We start from the raw sequence: 18,390 nt of genomic DNA, 5'->3' as shown, positions 1-18,390 counted from the left end.
CATCCATGATTCCATCCAATCATTTCAAGGACCACTGGTGGTCCACGGACCATTGGTTGAAAACCACTGAAGTAGATGGATTCCAGATATTCAGTAGGTTCCTAGTTCCTATAGGCCCCATGCAGGGTTTGGCACTTGCCAAGGCTGTTTACGGCACACAATATTGAAAATGTAAAGTAAATTATTTCTAGCTGGTGACAAGACAACAGGTTATGGCACACATGTGAATGGCACATGAGTAAGTAAAAAATAAAATCCCATAAGACATTCTCTGGGGTTTGTGTCTGCCATTTAGAAATGCTCTGCACCAAATCCCAACCCATGTTGAGATGAAATGAGTAACGTTGACACAAAAAGCACATTACATGGACACAATAAACCAATGGAAAACAATCTCTGCTTAACTGGAGCTCACAGAGAACACATGGTTCAATTACACTTAATGAGAGTTAAGTCCAATATACAGTATAGAGTGCATACATACTATTTCTAAGAACCAGTAGTCTCTGGGCTACGAGGCACCTTTAGTCCGGAGCTTGGAGAGCAACATCTCATTCTTCCGGCACTCCTGTTGACGAGAGAGTGAATTACATGATGGAAAAAGATTGTTGACAGTCAGGGATTCCAACAAAATTAGCCTTTCGCCAAGTCCCCCCCAACCCGTCCTTGTCCAATAGGCACGTTAGCAACAGTTACTAAGAGAGGTTATGGCACGCTTTCCTTCTCACCATTTGAAATGCATGTACGTAAAATGACGGTATTTCTCCATATAAATGATCGATTATTTCAGTAGCAAAACTGACAAAATGTCTTCTAAATCTAGTCAACCAGGCCTGCAGTAGGCTATGCACTGGACAAATGTGCATGACATGTCAATAAATAGAAATACGAGGAAATGTTAGAGGGAGAAACAATCCAACTCAATCAACCTACGCCCGTCCGACAGGAGTTTTTTTACAAAGCACGGACTATGGTGATTAGTATTACGACTCACCCACCCAGGTGATGGCAATAGCCTACTGCAGCCTACCTACTGTATATGGAGAAATACCGTCATTTTACATGCATCTCAATGGGTGAGAAGGAAAGCGTACTCTTCCTGTGACCACCGCGCTCTGACTGTAGGTGCGCTACCCGTTCAAAACATATCAAAATAATTGTCCCTGTTCAAATATGAAATAAACAATTTGAACTGAAGTCTTGGTGTGTGTGACCCACTACCGTTATTTTGAGAAGGAAAGCGTGCCATAGCTCCTCTCTTAGTAACCGTTGCTAACATGCCTATTGGACAAGGACGGGTTGGGGAGGGACTTAGCGAAGGGCTAATTAACCACAGGAACCCTGGTGCCCCTTATAGGCAAGCATTCAGCAAACAGAGGCAATCATTTGGCAAAAATAGCAGATTTACACTCACATGCACTTAATTCAGAGTTTTGAATAGTCACTGAATTGTTTTATTTCATCCACTCGGTTGATGCAGCCTGACCTATAACTGCAGCGTTGCTACAGCTGTACTGTAAGTGCATGTGACAATAAAGCCAGATTTACACGTAGTGGCGTAACGAGTTGCACACTTATAGAATGGCAATTTTGGCATAGAACTGAAACATAGGGTTCTACAGCGGCGATTCCCAATCGGGCCCACTCATCTGTTAAGTGGTCATATGGGTGGGCCGCAAACGCTTTCGAGATTTCCCAGGTTATGTTGGGAACAGCTGCTCTACGTCCAGGTTCTCTCACCTCTTTGAAGTCCTTGACCGTTTTGAAGTAGAGTCTTTGTTTATCCAGCAGCTCCAGGTAGTCGTCATTCAGCTGGTCTCTCCTCATCTTATTCTCCTGCTTTTTCTTCTCCATCTAAGAACCACAACCAACAAAAATAAGCTATTTCTACATAGCAATAGTGGGTACATTTAAATACAGGCAGGCATATATGGATCACAATGGAAATAAGCCCCCCGGGACGCTTTACAATAGCCTTTTTACTGTACTTCTGTACTGTTCATTTGTTTTAATGAGACTTTGCTTAAAAAATATTTATATATAATGAATTGAGCAATTTAATTAATTTATATGAAAGCACCATGGATTAGAGTTAGACCAACAGGTAACCTGTAAAGAGTGAATGTGATAGGAACCTTAATGCGGCTCTGTTTGATGCCTTCCACAATCTGTTCCATCTGCCTGAGGAACTGCTCCCTGGCTCCTGCAGATGCCATGGCTCTGGAAACAGTTCATGAGTTTAGAGTTTTACAGCAGTGGTTCTCAAACATTTTCATATTTGAACATATATGCCGTGATTCTCAACCATTTTCATTTCAAGCACCCTCAGTTGGACATGCATTAGGGTATGGACCCCCATTTAATGGCGTTTCTATCTCTGGGACCCCCAAGTATCAGCTTGGACTTCGGGACCTCCAGCAGCAGCTTGTCTGCCGATCTCAATGCCCTTTCTGTGACGTACAATGTTAACAGATCCGAAATATATGGAGGTGCTAGCCCATGAAGAGATTTAAAAACAAACAATAAAATCTTACTTAATCCTGAAACATACAGGGAGCCAGTGCAGTAAAGCTAAAACGGGAGAAATGTGGTCATGCCTTCTTGTGCTTATCAGAAGGCGTGCTGAAGCATTTTGCACTAATTGCAGTCTGTGAATGTTAGCCCTGGCCCAATATAAAGTGCATTACAGTAATCCAGGCAGGTAGTGATAAAAGGATGTATAACTCAAAATCTTTTTTTTTGCTGGGGACCCCCTGGAACTCCATCTAGGACCCCTGGGGGTCCCCGGAACCCACTTTGGGAAGCGTGGTATTACAGTATGTTGTTTAGAAAGATTTACCCTTATGGCTCCATTGTTACACTGTCAAGAGGAATCCAAAGCACTCCACCCATTGAAAAATGTAAAAGCCTTCATTTGTCTGTGCCAACCCAATCTGAGAACCCATCGTCAAAAAATAAAAGGAATAACAGTGCCCTCTTTTCCGAGTCAGTCTCGAGACTAGTGCTAACCAAGTAACTATATCACTGGGTAGATTTACATAGACCACAATGCCTTGCAGGTCTCCAATGTAATACTGAATCACGTCAACATGTTGTTTATTCATTCAAAAGTACGCACAAACTACCTCAATTACTAGACAAAAACACGTTCCTAGTTCCTACATGTGACAAATGGATGCAGTCTCACGATTGTGTCCTTTCCCTCCTCCGAACACAGCCAATTGTGTTCGTATAGAATAGATGCTCGGCAAGCCCGAAGCAACTTAGTGGATTCACCCTTGACAGTGGTAATCAGGTATTCTTCATGTAACGCAAAACCGGATTCTGCTGTGGAGGCATTATTGTCAATGTAAAAACACTGAATACTATATGGATAAGCATTTTCCCATAAGGACCACTCTACCATAGTTCAAGGCAAGGCAGTGCTCTTCCTCTGTGCTTGTAAAAGGACACTAAATTATAGTACAAAGTCACGTACAAAGACCTGGCAAATAAAAAAACATACTCACTGTTGGAAGTTGTCATGGATAGAATTCAGCAAATTCACCTACAGGAACAAAGTCAGATTAAATTAACATGAGTGTGCAGATCAGGTATAAAATATTTTTCCTATCTAATATTTTAGTAATTAAAGGGCAACTTTTGGTTCTGTCCCAATAAATACATGATAAATGGTAGATTTACAATGAGTACTACACTCACACACACCTGCTCATCAGGTTCAGTGCCTTTGTCGAGCACACTTAGACATGCAGCCTGAGGACGATCAAGCCGGGAACCTTCCGGTTCGAAGACTTAGCTTTACAGTACCTCCCAACCTTTACAGTACCTCCATCTCCTGAGCTAGTAACAACCCAGGGCGCACTTTCAATAGATGTTTTCTAAAGTGAGATGAAGTGGTTATTGCCATAATGACCTACCTCCTTCTCCAGATACACTTTCTTGTCATCCAATGTGTTGTACAAAGTGAAGAACTGCTTGGTCTCTTTATGTGTTGCTGAAACTGAGACACAGGTGACAAAAACAAACCACAGCATTAACAGAGCTTTTTTACGTTGTTGCCCGTTTTGGACATGTAACAGTTTAGGGATCGACCGATATGGGTTTTTCATGGACGATATCGATTAGTAGTGATCAAAGAGACCGGACACACACACACACACACACACACACACACACACACACGTATAAGAGCAGGGAGCTCCTACTTAACATAATTTAAAAATAAATATAACTGAAATCTTTAAAATAATGACCAAAATACTATACCCTCAAATGTTTTGTTCTATCAAATTCAAAGTTATTAGCTCCCACTTAGCAGTATTTATTATAAACTGAATTATAAATAAAATATGACAAAACAGTTCCCCAAAGCTTTATTTTCCCTGTAAAAATAATAATGAAAATAAATAATAACAAACTAACTAACTAATCAAGCTGGTCAGCAACTGACCAGTTTGTAAAGCACAGTTGTCCCACCCTGGCACCAATAACAGTATATTATCATCATGGCAGTGGACTACTCCCATTCAACAGCACCAGTTTCAGAGAGGAGCACATACCACAAACTAAAATGTTGTTGTTGGGGGCAGAGTAGGGGCAGAGAGACGTTGTTGGGTGCAGAGTAGGGGCAGAGAGACGTTGTTGGGGGCAGAGTAAGGGCAGAGAGACCGTTGTTGGGGGCAGAGTACGGGCAGAGAGACGTTGTTGGGGGCAGAGTACGGGCAGAGAGACGTTGTTGGGGGCAGAGTAAGGGCAGAGAGACGTTGTTGGGGGCAGAGTAAGGGCAGAGAGACCGTTGTTGGGGGCAGAGTACGGGCAGAGAGACGTTGTTGGGGGCAGAGTACGGGCAGAGAGACCGTTGTTGGGGGCAGAGTAAGGGCAGAGAGACCGTTGTTGGGGGCAGAGTACGGGCAGAGAGACGTTGTTGGGGGCAGAGTAAGGGCAGAGAGACGTTGTTGGGGGCAGAGTACGGGCAGAGAGACCGTTGTTGGGGGCAGAGTACGGGCAGAGAGACGTTGTTGGGGGCAGAGTACGGGCAGAGAGACGTTGTTGGGGGCAGAGTAAGGGCAGAGAGACCGTTGTTGGGGGCAGAGTAAGGGCAGAGAGACGTTGTTGGGGGCAGAGTACGGGCAGAGAGACCGTTGTTGGGGACAGAGTAAGGGCAGAGAGACGTTGTTGGGGACAGAGTAAGGGCAGAGAGACGTTGTTGGGGGCAGAGTAAGGGCAGAGAGACCGTTGTTGGGGACAGAGTAGGGGCAGAGAGACCCACCTTGTCCGTACAGCCGTGAAGCCGCTTTTGGGGGCAGAGTAGGGGCAGAGAGACCCACCTTGTCCGTACAGCTCAATGAACCTCTTCTGATACTGGGTAAGCTCAGCCCGGCTGGGAACCTCGTCAATCTTCCTCTGTAGGATGGCGATCTCGCGATTCCTCCGAGCCTGACAGAGAAGACAACACAGTGTTAAGAGTCGAGGGTTCCCAATACCTTCCCATCCCATTGAAACCGCTATATATCTGTTATATATTGACCATGAGCAGTCGTATCTTCTGTAGCTTTTCTCTGTCCGTATTGTACTGTTTATCGATCAGCTGGATCCTCTCCTAAGAGAAGACAGAGGAAAGAGGGGTCAAAATATATATTAAAAAAATATCAGACCCAGATTCAATATTATTTTGATGCACTTAAAGTAGTGTGTTGGTGAGATAGGAACCTTCTCTTCCTCAGTGTCATCTCCTGAAGCTGTCTTCAGGTCTGTTATGTTTTGCTGCAGGCGAGACATCTCCTCCTGGGCACGTTAAACACACCAGTTAGACCAGTCACGGTGGCCCCAGCCCAGTGGTGGAAAAAGTACTCAACTGTTTTATCAATATGGCGATTGAATGTATGACTGGAATGTACTTGAGTAAAAGTACAAAAGTATTGGCATCAAAACTCACTATGCAGAATGTCCCATTTCAAGTTTTCAGATGTATAACAATATTTTGAAAAGAATACAAGCTCAAAGGCAGAAATGTATATAGGGCTGAAGTGGTTGCAAGTTTTGTAATAATAATCTAAATATACAAAGTAACTATTAACTAAAGTTTTAAAATAATTGTAGTGGTGTAAAAGTACAATAATTACCTTTAAGATGTAGTGGAGTACAATTTAAAGTATTGGAAATTGGAAATACTCAAGTAAAGTACAAATAAAACTTGTACTTAAGTACAGTACTTAAGTCAATGTACTTAGTTTACTTTCCACCACTGCCCCAGCTCACAGGTTGCTACTCGCAGTTCTGGACATATATTCTTAATACTATATTGTTGAAGGGCGCTAGCCCCTCCTATATACAGCTTTAATTTTTGTTTGACAATGAATGTAGAACTCATGTTTATGTCATATGTGTCTGAGCAAATCGGCATATGTATGTCGGTGGGAACCCTTGGCCAATAAGGGACCACCATTCTTGATGATGATGTACGTACGGTGATTAGAGCGCCCCTCACTTCACATGGGTGTGATTTTGTTACAGTACAGCATGGGGTCTAAACATGGATACAAAGAGCTGGAACTGATGGCGAGAGTAACACAAGTATGCTGCCCAGTACACAAACTCTACAAATTAAGAGGGTGTAAAAATAATAATAACCACATGAGGATTTTATCATGTACACAAGGAGCCAATGAGGATCCATTTGGAGTCCCATAGTTTTAGAGGAAACTAGAAAAACTGCCCCTCGGGGCACAGGTCTCCACTAGGCCAGGTCAGGTTGTGGCCTCCTGGTGGCGCTATAACAGACCAATGTGAAAAGGATGCCATTTCTTCTTACGCCTTTGATGGCAATTGGATGATTTGAAAAGGGTGGGATATATTCATGATCTGTCACGATCCGAGTTGGCTTTGTCCGCGGCGTAACCGTCTTTAAATAAATTAAATAAGAAGTGCCGATGGGAGAATGCATTGGGGTTTCATTTCCTGGGCCACTCGTTTTTCTGAAAGGGGGAGGGACTGTGGCGCTCTATAGAGATACTGTGTAACGACTTGCGACAAAAAAATGTGTTTTACAAAAGTCGGCCTCCTGGTGGCGCTAGAAAAGGCAGATCAATTGCAGGTCAAAGGTTTGTCCTTGGCCTCTAGGGAGTGTGCATGCAACGTTTCACACATATGGTGCAGTTATAGATAGAAATGGTGAAAAGCTGCCTCATGGTGGTGCTATAACAGGCTGTTCTGGAAAATTTGGGGCAGAGGTTCATCGTTGGCATCTAGGGAGTATGTGTGCAAAGTTTGGCATCGGAGATTAGCTGTTAACGGACGGACGGAGGGCAAAACATACTCTCTCCCCATGCCTTCGGGCTGGTGGAGACAATGATGGGTAAAATAACCAGAGCAACAGAGTAAATTAATACAACCACACTCTAAGTCTAAAGTGTGTACTCATTCTCCATGCATAATAAAAGTATAGATACTAGTCTACAGTGTGTGATAAAAGATACTCACTCTACAGTGGGTACGGAATTGCTGCTCTTGATGTTTCAGGTTCTCATTCATAGCGACCAGAGCTTTGAGCTTCTCCAACATACTGTAGTTAACAACATACATCATCATCAGCGTCATGATAGTCAATCTTTAACTCCAGGTAATTCATTGCTGTGGCTCAGTGAACTCTGTGTCCATTGTCACAGCCATGATGACTAGCAGAGGCCAAACTCTTGGCCATGATGACTAGCAGAGGCCAAACCCATCTTCCCACTGGGAAGATGGGTGCTCCAGTGTCGGTGTGTCTTTACCATAGAAATGTTTTGCAGAAAGGCACTAGCAGTTTCTTCTTACCTACTGTCAACCTGTCCCTCTACCTCTTCCAGAGACTTCAGCTCTTTTTCCAGCCTCTCTGTTTGTTCTGTGGCCTGTAGAGAGAAACAAAATATCAAACATTTCAACCCCGCTCAGAGATCAGAATGGAACAGAACCATCATTAGTATCATTAACACTGGCCGTGTTTATATGCAGGCTGATCATTCCGAATAAATACTTCAGAATAAAATCCTTCGGAAGTAAAAGAAAATGCTGCGAGTTTACATGGGAAATGGTCATTCCGAACGAGTGTTTACAAGGAGGAGATGTGATATAAGACATGATACATGTTAATTCACTCCGCTGGGAAGCTGATCATCTCGTTTTTATTTGTAGGCTAAGCGCTGATCTACAGGCTGACAACGTGTCCCATCTGTGGTATGGTACATCGCATAAAGCATATAATGCATAGCTTATCTACACGATACACCATCGCTGCATCATTATGGCATAATATATTCCGGGCAAAGTAGGCTACCAGAGAATAAATTGGGTGTTTAATACTAGATTGATTGCAGCTGCTCATCAATGCAATTAAACTGCAAAGCCGTTATGTTTCATGACGTTTTGGTTGCAACTTGGAATAGGCCTATATAGCCTATACAAGTTTAAAGGGATAGGATGGACATTATAGCGATAATAGCGTATTCTTGCAGCGTGCCTTCAGCGCTCCCCTATGGCACTTCCGCTTGACTTCCTGTCTTCAATGGAGACACGTCGCTCCAATGAACTGCAGCGGCCAGTGAGGCATCTATATTTTTGAGGGCCCCTCCTATACAGTATACAGGTTTAATGTTTGTTTTTAGTTCAATGTTTGTTTTAAAAACGCCATTGACAATGAAGGGAAAATGTACAACATCTTGTCCCCAACAAACATTAAATGCCAAAAGAGAATTTAATGTTTGTTTTGTCACCGTTTGTTTTACATCACCATTACATCACCTAATCAACATGAGTTAGACTTTAATATATTAGCGCCCCTCACTTGGGGAAGAGGCCCAAGTTCTTTCCAAAATGGTGTGCGTGTGCATACTGCATATAGCCCAGTTGAGTGATTCTTCGGAGCTGGATCCAGAACCAAGTCTTACCTCTGTCAGCCTCATCTTGGCCTCCTCACATCCAGTCTTCACCTCCTCATGCTTGGCTTGTAGCTAAAAACACAGAAAAACAAAATGGTACTGTAATACTGCGGTAGAATACACAGTTATCTTATTTTGCGCATTAAACGCGGTCTGCATTTAAGTGCTTCAAGTGGAGTGCCCTGACCTCCTGAAGCTGTGTGGTTTTCTGTTGGATCTGTTTGTTGAGCGAGGCCACGGTGCGGCGGTGTTGCTGGAGAGGACCGTACCTCTCTGGACGATCCTCTGAGGACAGCTCAGACTGCTGGAAGACAGGAAGACAGGCAGTAGTGAAAAAAGTGCTCAAATGTTTTAAAACATGCATGTAGATCTGCTATTTCCAAATGCCCAAAATGTATATAGGGCTGATGTGGTTAATGTATGTTTCGTAATAATAATCAAAATCTACAAAGTAACTAGTAGTAACTAAAGTTGTGAAATAAGCTCACAACGAAGTACAACTAATTACTGTTACTTAAGTAAATGTACTTAGTTACTTTACACCACTGCAAAAAAGTAAACAACTACACAAGCACATTTTAACCACATTTGGCGGTCTACTCTTGAGGAGTAAACGGGTGATGTACTTAGTTTACACTTAACAATTGCAAGATTTACAAGCTCACTTACAATACCAGATTTACAAGCTCACAACATGCCACACTGTGACACGTTGAGTGCCATGTGCGAGCTAGTATCTACTGGTGTTATTGTTAAGTATGTTTGAAGCCAACCTTCTCAGCGTACTCCGAGGCCATCTGTTTGATCTCTTCAGACTGCAGTCCCACTATCTGACCCACTGCACTGGCCGTCAGCCTTCCCTGGAAGGAGGGAATTTATTGTCTTCATTTTCAATGTAATTTTATTTAGGAAAAGAGTTTGTTTTCTGGAAGGTCAATAGACTGTTTCTGGCAGGTTCCGTTTAAATGGTGTTGGCGTGCCAGTGGAACAGAAAGGTGTGTTACATGCATTAATAGTATCAGAAACCAACTGGGAGTGACAACCTGTATGGACCCAATAGTTTACAGTTCATCTACTTGGAGTTTTTCATTTATTATTCCCTTGTTTACAAAAAAATAAATGAACAAAAACACAATAATATAGTAGATGCCAAGCCAATATAGTAAACTATTATTATCATGATAGTTTACTACTGTTACTGTTCAATTTAAAATATTAAATTATCAAGAGATAGTTCCAGACTCTATAGCATTCAGGTGTAGTTCCAGACTCTATATAGCATTCAGGGATAACCCTCAATCGCTAAAAGGAAATGTCCAGCAGGAAATAAAAGATCCAGCCTACCTCTTCAGTTGCCATGGCAGACATGTTGGTCATCAGAGTTTTGATGCGTAACTGAGGGAGGAGCGACAACTAACGTCAGAGACACAATTTGAACTAAAACTCAACAAACTACAGTGTCTGCTGAATCTGAATGAATGGGTTTCATATGGGTTTGTGGAACAGCAGTGGTTTTCAACCAGAGGTCTGGGGACCACCAGTGGTCCTTGAGGGGGTTCCAGGTGGTCCCCAGTTAAACTTAAAGTTAACCAAATGGACACTAATAGATCCTTGACAGTGTAAAATGAAAACAAATGGACCTGTATTGTTAAACATGTGGATTACTTAATTTACAAGAAGTCTACACAATTAGAGCATGTAGAAGAATTGTTATTTTGATCAACACCTGTTATCTCTCCTATGGATGGTACCACATCAATACAGCATGGAAATGTGGACAAATTCTTATCCAACGATAACAAAATATTTTGGGTCTGAGAGGCTAAATGTCATCAAATGGTGGTCCGTGGCTCAAATGCCAAATACATAATGGGCCTGGATATGAAAATGGTTGAAAACCACTGATCTACTTTGGTAGTTGTTGAGTCCCTGTTCCAAATACAAAAACGTATGCAAGTATATAAAACATTACAAACTAACTAATCGACCACTGCTGTAGTGTGACCTTACCTCCTCTGCCGCCTGCAGGTCCTCCTCTTCCGACAGCTCTGTCATCCCTGGGGGCGGGGCCTGGGACCCTGCAGCCAATGACGCCTTCCGCTCGTCCGTCTGAGGGAGGGAGAACAGGAAGAAGAAAGATGTATGGTATGTAAATACTATAGCAGCTGGAGAAAGAAAAGCTTAAATCAAATGAAACACATACACAGATGCTATATACCGGTACCTATATGGGTGGGTGTGTGTGTGTGTGTGTGTGTCTCATTGGGATAGCATGTCTATTCTGATTTATGGTTTAAGACCCCATAGTGGCAAAGTCATAGGGGTTTTATGTTTGTGGGATATTTGAATTACACTATGATGAATGATTAACATAGGTCTGTAATAAAATGGAGCCAAATGTTCAACCTACTCTCCTCATATAATTTTAAAGGGCCACTTCACCCCTTTTGCAACCAGATCTTATTAGTGTGGTTGCCCTAACAGGGGAACCAGACTATTGTTATTGTAAATGAGTGATACTTTGGTATCACTTGAGCCATGTCAAATCGACCAACTTCATCGTGAATCTTGTGCTTGTATTTTGCATTTGCATTTTTTTTTGTATAGTTTAATTGATATTAATTAATTCGTTCTCCATAGAGTTATAATGGGAAGATTAATTAAGGCTCCAATTCAAGTATTTTCTCCCTTGGAGCGCCATATTTACAAGACTTGAGGGGGAGGTTCATAATAATTATGAAAATTAATTGAAAAGGATTTACATCAGTCGGCCTCATGGTGGCGCTATAACAGCCCACTTTGTGTTTTTCCCTATAACTCTTGAACCGTAAGTAAGTCAAAATTAATTTGTCCATGGATTCCTTGGGTCATCTCCCCATATAGGCCGCGCCCATTTCCGTCAGGAAAGAATTTCCTCCAAATTAGAATTTTCTTAAAAACACAGTTTTTGCTCCTCCTCCTACAGATTTTGTCCAAATCTCACAAAACCACAGGCAGAATCTTGGTAGTCCGTATCGTTCGGCCGTAAACGTCGTCCGGAGTTAGTGGGAGGGGCCCATTTTACAAAAAATGACACAAATCACGAACGGAATGTCCAATCCATCCCAAATTTGAATCACATGTCACAGGTGGTTTAATCAACCCAGAGCCAAAAGCAATTCCATTTTCATCCATAGGGGGCGCCGCAAATGCAAAACATTTAACCATTTGTTGCAAAAACATGACTTTTTGGGGTGACTTACACATGATCACAGGGGTGACTTGGCATTGTAATTAGCTAGTAAAATTGGTGGGAGGGGCCTATGTAGGCGATTGCAGCAACCACACAATGGAAATTGCGACTTTTCTAGTTTTAATTATGTTTGGGAGACAAGAAACACTTTCCTGGGGTTTTTATGTGGTTAATATGTGTTTTTAGATATTTGTTGTCTCAGTAAGACAGCCCTCCCCCTCTCCACAAGGTGGGATGAGAGCACCAAAGCATTATAGTAATCCAGCAATCCAGTCAAACCCTAGTCAATCACACAGACTACATTATTTATCTGGCCATAGAGTGCAATTTTTAAATTGTGCTACTGTTGTCTACTATAAATACTATTTCTTTCAGCTGTGAAATGTCCCTTTAAGTTCATTTTGGGGCATTTTAATATATTTTATTTGATAGAATAGAAGTAGAAAGACAGAAAAGGCGGGAGAGAGGGGTATGACGTGTAGCAAAGAGCCTTGGGTCAGCTGCGGGAAGGACTTTATACCCGTATGCAGGTTAGAAGATACCTACTTTGTCTTGTTTTGACTGCTTGCTGAATCCATAGCGTCTGTAGAGAGAAAGTAAATCAGTAATGAGAAGTTATAAGGGAACTATCAAGCATTAGGTTCAACCAAAATCCAAAATGAACATGCCACAACAGACCTTCATCACATAAAGTAATTACCAAACACAAGACAGACATTTCCTGTTTACTACAATGTTCATCCTGGGGAATTTCTAAACATTGGCATCCGAGTAACCTCATTAAGTGACCAACATAATGCAAAAGGTGAAACGGCAGCATCAAAGCAGCATTGCACAATTAGGTAACTGGTGCTCAAAGTGGGGCTCCACTCTGGGGACCCCCGGGTATCCCTGAGGGGGTTCCAGGGGGTCCCCAGCAAAAGCCCCCATTTATTTTTCAGCAATTAAAAAAGAACCTCACATCATGAGCTTATAGAAGGGGTGTTTTCTAAAATCCTTTTAAATAGAGGTCCGTGGCCAAATACATTCAATTTGGGGGTTTTGACATGAAAATGTTTGAGAACCACTGATGTAGGTTATACAGTGTAAATGTCATGCATACGGTCAGCATGTGAGCGGCTTGCATTCTCCAACCAGCATGTTCAACCACAAACACATACACGTGAGTGGAAAAACATCAGCAGCTCTTATACTTACAGCAGGTAATCTGACATTCTATTACAAAGAGGTGGAGAGTGAGGATGAGAGAATGATATGTCAGAGGGATGGTTAAATAGAACATGAGAAGAATGATCTCACACACAGGGACGTTAGACTATGAAAACATGCAACTGTTTGAGAAAGATCTGGAAAAACCAAAAGGACAAATTAATTAAATACAAAGAATAAATGATAGGCAAATGAACCACTGATTGGTGGAGTAAGGAGAAGATGGGTGGGTGGATCTATTCTTTACAGAGCTTGGGGGAATGGGAGTTGGAGGGAGGCAGAGAAATAACTAGAAATGCACTCTGTCGACTTGCGCCTTGCACACAAGTAGGCCATGTACTACTTGTGCGCAATGTGCTACTACTGGCATAACCGCTTCTTCTGGCCACTGGCATCACCGCTACCTCTGTAGTCTATTTTGAGTGCTACTAAATAATGTCTATAATAACTGGTGTTCTAAATCCTTTAGACCCGTTATTGACCTTATACCAATCTTGAAACGTACCTTGGTTACGTCACCGAGGCGAGAATTGTGGTCCCTTATTGGCTGTTGATGGTGACGTAACCAAATGATGCTGGTCCCTGATTGGGCTACGGTCTTAAACAAGAGAGAACACTGACATACAGTACATACCCAGCCGATCGCAGTACTTGCGCACTCTGCTTACGCAAGTAATGACAGACACACAGAGAAGCAGAACTAGAATAAGAATAAGTCCAGTCTCACCTTCCATATTCCAGTAACGTAGAGTGGACTCTGGACTCCTCGTCCACCAGTGCCCCTGCATCCACCTGTCTCTTGTACTTCCTCTGGGGTTTGTACACTTCCTGTAAATGGGATAGAACAACCGAAATCAATGGCATAATTAACATACATAAATACATATATATATATATATATATATATATATATATATATATATATATATATATATATATATATGACCTTCATATATATATTTACTGTTTGGCAATATACCCCAAAAAGGGGCACTGAAACCTTCAAAATAAAATGAGACACAGGCAACGCAGCTCAACAATATTTTCTACCTGCACACATTGTGCTTGCCTTGTCACGTAATAATGCAAGTGTACTTTAACTCACCGATACATCCAGAACAGCTTTCACAGCCTTGACTTTCCTCTGAAGAAAATCCTCATCCTAGAAGAAGAGGGTTTCATGAAATGTGTTAAAAGATTAGAGAACTGCTGTTTGGTTTGTCAATCAAATAGCATCTCTGCTCCAACCATATACTTGCATGTTTATCAACTACAGTTTCGGACGATTTAATTTTAGCTTTTTTGGTAATTTATGTATTGAAATAATAATTAAATAAAAAAAAAAATAAAAAAAAATAGCAAACAATAAATTAAACCATAAAAAGGTGGGGCCCCGACCCAGTGTTTTGGAAACAGTGTGTAACAGTACCTCTGGGAAGCTGTGTGTCTTCTGGAACTGAGATATGGAGTACACTCTCACATAATCCCCCATCTCCTCTCTGGTTTCTATGGCCCTCTTCACGAGCCACTGGCAATAAACAACAACAACAATTAGATGAACCAAATGTGAGTGGTTTAGATTAATTTCACTAAATGTCCCAATAATTATATATTAAGTTTTCCATCATTTATAATCAAAAATACAGACCTGAATGACTGGGAATATGTGGATAAAATCCAGTCCTTGGATCTGATGAGGCTCCAGACGGTGAGGACACTTCATCTTTGGGAGAACCGACACGATTTTCTCAGTGAGGGCTCTGCGATGACACGAAAATACAGCAATCAAAAATCTAACCCAGCATGCATTTCAATGCCAGGGATGAAAACAATGACTAGTAGATAAGGATGGGATCGATTAATCGTAAATAGGATCAAAATTGATTATTAAAAAAACATACTGTATTTACATTTTTTATTCATTTTATTTTTTGGGGACAGATTTTTTGAAAATGTACCTCTGGAGAAAATGTATGTACCCTGGTATAAAATGCCTTGTCCCTCCAACTGACTGAAGGGAAGAAAACCAATGACCTTCCCCAAGTGATAAAAGAAAAAAGATGAACCCTCCCTAGGGGTGTGTATAGCACCATCGTTGAGACGACTGAATAGACTACTTTGACTTTTTTACTATTTTGATTTTTTTTTTTTAATAGTTAAAATAGCCATTTTACAAGCTCACAACATGTCTGTCGATGTAGATAGCTGCTTGAACTATTACAATAGTAAAAAAAAAAGGCAGAGTAGTGGGGTTTAGCATGGATGAAAATAGAGCCCTCTATCTCTGAGGGAGATCTGATTGAGTCAAATATTGAATTATACTTCATTTTGGACAATTTTACACATCCCTACTAGTACAATAGTAGATACAAGGTGATAGTTTGGTGTTGTTCAAACAACAAAACAAGGAAATCTCATGTTAAACATGACAAATTGCAATTTCTTGATGCATATTCGTAACCAGAAGTCACTGAAGAACCACAGTACAAGCCTACATTTTTTGTCCAATGGTTGAGTTTTCCTGGAACAGCAGGTCCACGTCAACATCAAAGTTACATGTCGTGATACACCAGGTCATCCCACCAACCACCTGTGGCAAACACACAAATGCCGCAAGCCGAGTTAAGGTAGGATTCAGCATAGGGTTTGGGATCCTTATTTAGGATTTTAACGATTCCAGTTCCTTATTCTCTCACTCAGTGCCACAGGACGCCTTTGGACGCCTCCCCTTTATTGGTCTGATTCCTTAAAGGGCCACTTCACTCCTTTTGCAACCAGATCTTATTTTAATGATGTTTGGGAGACAAGAAACACTTTCCTGTGTTTTTTATGTGGGTCATTTGTATTTTTACTTTTTAGATATTTCAATATTTCAAGGTGTCCATGGGCTCCATGATGTCATCGACACTGACTGGGCTCACTTCCTTCCTGGACTACAATTCCCATAATGCTTTGGTGCACTGCTCCTCCTTGTGGATTGGGGAGGGCTGTCTTACTGAGACAACATGTAGTCCAGGAAGTAAGTGAGCCCAGTGTCATGACATCATGGAGCCCATGGACACCTTGAAATACTAAAATAATTATCTAAAAACATATTACCCACTGTCACATAAAAACCCAGGAAAGTGTTTCTTGTCTCCCAAACATCATTAAAATATGATCTGGTTGCAAAAAGGGTGAAGTGGCCCTTTAACGGTTCCTATATGTATAGGTCTATAGGAGGTTCCAAATGGACCCTTAGAGGTCTGTAACACACATTTTACAGTAGCCAGGGAGTCGTGCAAAACAAATGCAAGCATTTGTTTGACACACCAGGATAGTTTGACATGTCACAATTGTCACATGCTACTTAAAGCACGATGCAATTTGGGAAATGTTGCCTTATATTGGTTGTCTATGCTGGTGTGGTATACAAAAATGGCCATAACTTTTTTTCGCAAAGGTTTTCGGCAGAGCAGGCCTCTTATTCTGTGGACCTTAATGACCAAGTGAATAGAAAAAACACAAATAAAAGGTACGGCATGACATCACAGGTCCTGTCCAATTTTGGGCCTGTGGCTCCCCGGCTACAGAACTTAACTCTGAGTGTATAATTATTTGAGCATTACGATTTGTAGATTTTGTACACTCTCAGACTTATGGTGGTCCTTGAAATGTAAAAGTTTGAGAACCACTGGTATTGAAATTGTATAGTATAGCAGACGATGACGTGAAGTCCACATACAAACACTGACAGTGTGATAAGAAACAGTTCCAGAAACGGTTCCAAATGTGAAGGAACAGATTCTGGTTCCTCATTGGTGGATCCGATTCCGGATCCCGACCCTAAATTAGCAGGAATATTTAATTTAACAACTCTTGCATTGACTATAGTCACCCATGGTGGGACTTAATGATTTCAACCAATAAGGCAGTGCTTTTACTTAGTTCTTACCTTGTCAAAAGGGGACAGTCCTTTGATTCGAGCCCTGAAGTATCCAGCTGCAAGCAGCAGTTCCAGGATCTCTGCAAGCTTGATGCTCTGCTCTTCATCCTCCCGTGTCTCCACCTGAAAATAAAACCACATTGTAAACTGTAGCGTTTTAAAGGCTGTGAAGTACCATTTTGAGTTGTAGCATCTCGCGGAGGATAGACACAGATAAAAAACATAGATTGGAAGGACACAAGTAAACACAATAAAAAAAATCACACTTGTGTGAAGTGATGGGGCTCTTAATATCATCATACATCACATTCTGTGCTGAGCCAATCAATTCATTTCCGGGGTAGTCACAGACAAACAAAGCTGGGCATCGGGAGGGCTAGCGCCCCTCAAAATAATAATAATGAAATAAAAATAAATAAATCCAATGGAATTGCACCCAGTTAAGCGATTCATACACGAAACAGTTCCATATGGACATGACAAATCTACAGTTATAACTTATATGCTGTGTCTAAATAGACTGATATGACTTAAATTTACTACTATTTCTTGGGTTGCTGCTTTACGAATTTGTCGCCTGTGATTCTTTATGAAATCCGTGCATCGTCTCTTGCCTACGACTGACAATGTTATTTCAAACAAAGCTACGGTTAATAGTTTGGTTGGTGTACTGGCACCCGTCAAAACACACAGTCATGTAGCAGACATTCATTTTACAGGAACAGAAAATGCTTTTCAGGGTTGACAGACATGTCATGGGATGGAGGCAGAGGCTAGAGCAGAGGTTTGTTTACACTAAACTGACAGCCACCCAGCGCTGCCTGTTTCTACAGCGATGGTAGTAAATGTCACTTATCGCCATGGTTATAAATAACATATAAGTACTTATTTGACCTGAATGAGGTTGCCTTCTTGATCATACTGAGCTCCGATTTTGGACCCTGTTCTCACTCTCTGGAAAACAGACGTGGCGGCCATGTTGGATTCATACGGGGTGTGCGTGTGGGTCACGTGACCAAAGCATTGTGACCATGAGCACGTGACGTACGTGTGACAGGCGACATTCTCTCATCATAAAAAATAATAATCTGATGTGTGATCAATCTACA

At 41.6% G+C, this 18,390-nt stretch overlaps 1 protein-coding gene across 2 annotated transcripts; it reads right to left on the bottom strand.

Annotated features, from left to right (window-relative positions):
* Positions 1-21: 21 nt before the first annotated feature.
* ccdc93 (CCC complex scaffolding subunit CCDC93) lies at positions 22-18,265 on the bottom strand. Of its 2 annotated transcripts, XM_080785365.1 has the most exons (24): positions 18,176-18,265; positions 17,291-17,404; positions 15,852-15,946; positions 15,005-15,116; positions 14,786-14,884; positions 14,462-14,518; positions 14,084-14,184; positions 13,345-13,362; positions 12,694-12,730; positions 10,926-11,024; positions 10,260-10,310; positions 9,689-9,775; positions 9,103-9,219; positions 8,925-8,987; positions 7,816-7,889; positions 7,483-7,564; positions 5,713-5,787; positions 5,531-5,602; positions 5,331-5,439; positions 3,921-4,003; positions 3,510-3,547; positions 2,136-2,220; positions 1,741-1,854; positions 22-568 (listed from the first exon to the last, which is right to left on the bottom strand). In XM_080785365.1, the coding sequence occupies exons 1-24, from the start codon at positions 18,257-18,259 to the stop codon at positions 512-514; spliced, it is 1,923 nt and encodes a 640-aa protein (XP_080641491.1). In that variant the 5' UTR covers positions 18,260-18,265; the 3' UTR covers positions 22-511. The 2 variants fall into 2 exon arrangements, with proteins under 2 accessions (XP_080641491.1, XP_080641492.1); XM_080785366.1 differs by lacking the exon at positions 13,345-13,362.
* Positions 18,266-18,390: the final 125 nt, after the last annotated feature.

The sequence above is a fragment of the Protomyctophum bolini genome (assembly GCF_963924005.1).
Source record: "Protomyctophum bolini genome assembly, chromosome: 16".
Lineage (NCBI taxonomy): Eukaryota > Metazoa > Chordata > Actinopteri > Myctophiformes > Myctophidae > Protomyctophum > Protomyctophum bolini.
This window is presented reverse-complemented; position numbering and strand designations above follow the sequence as displayed.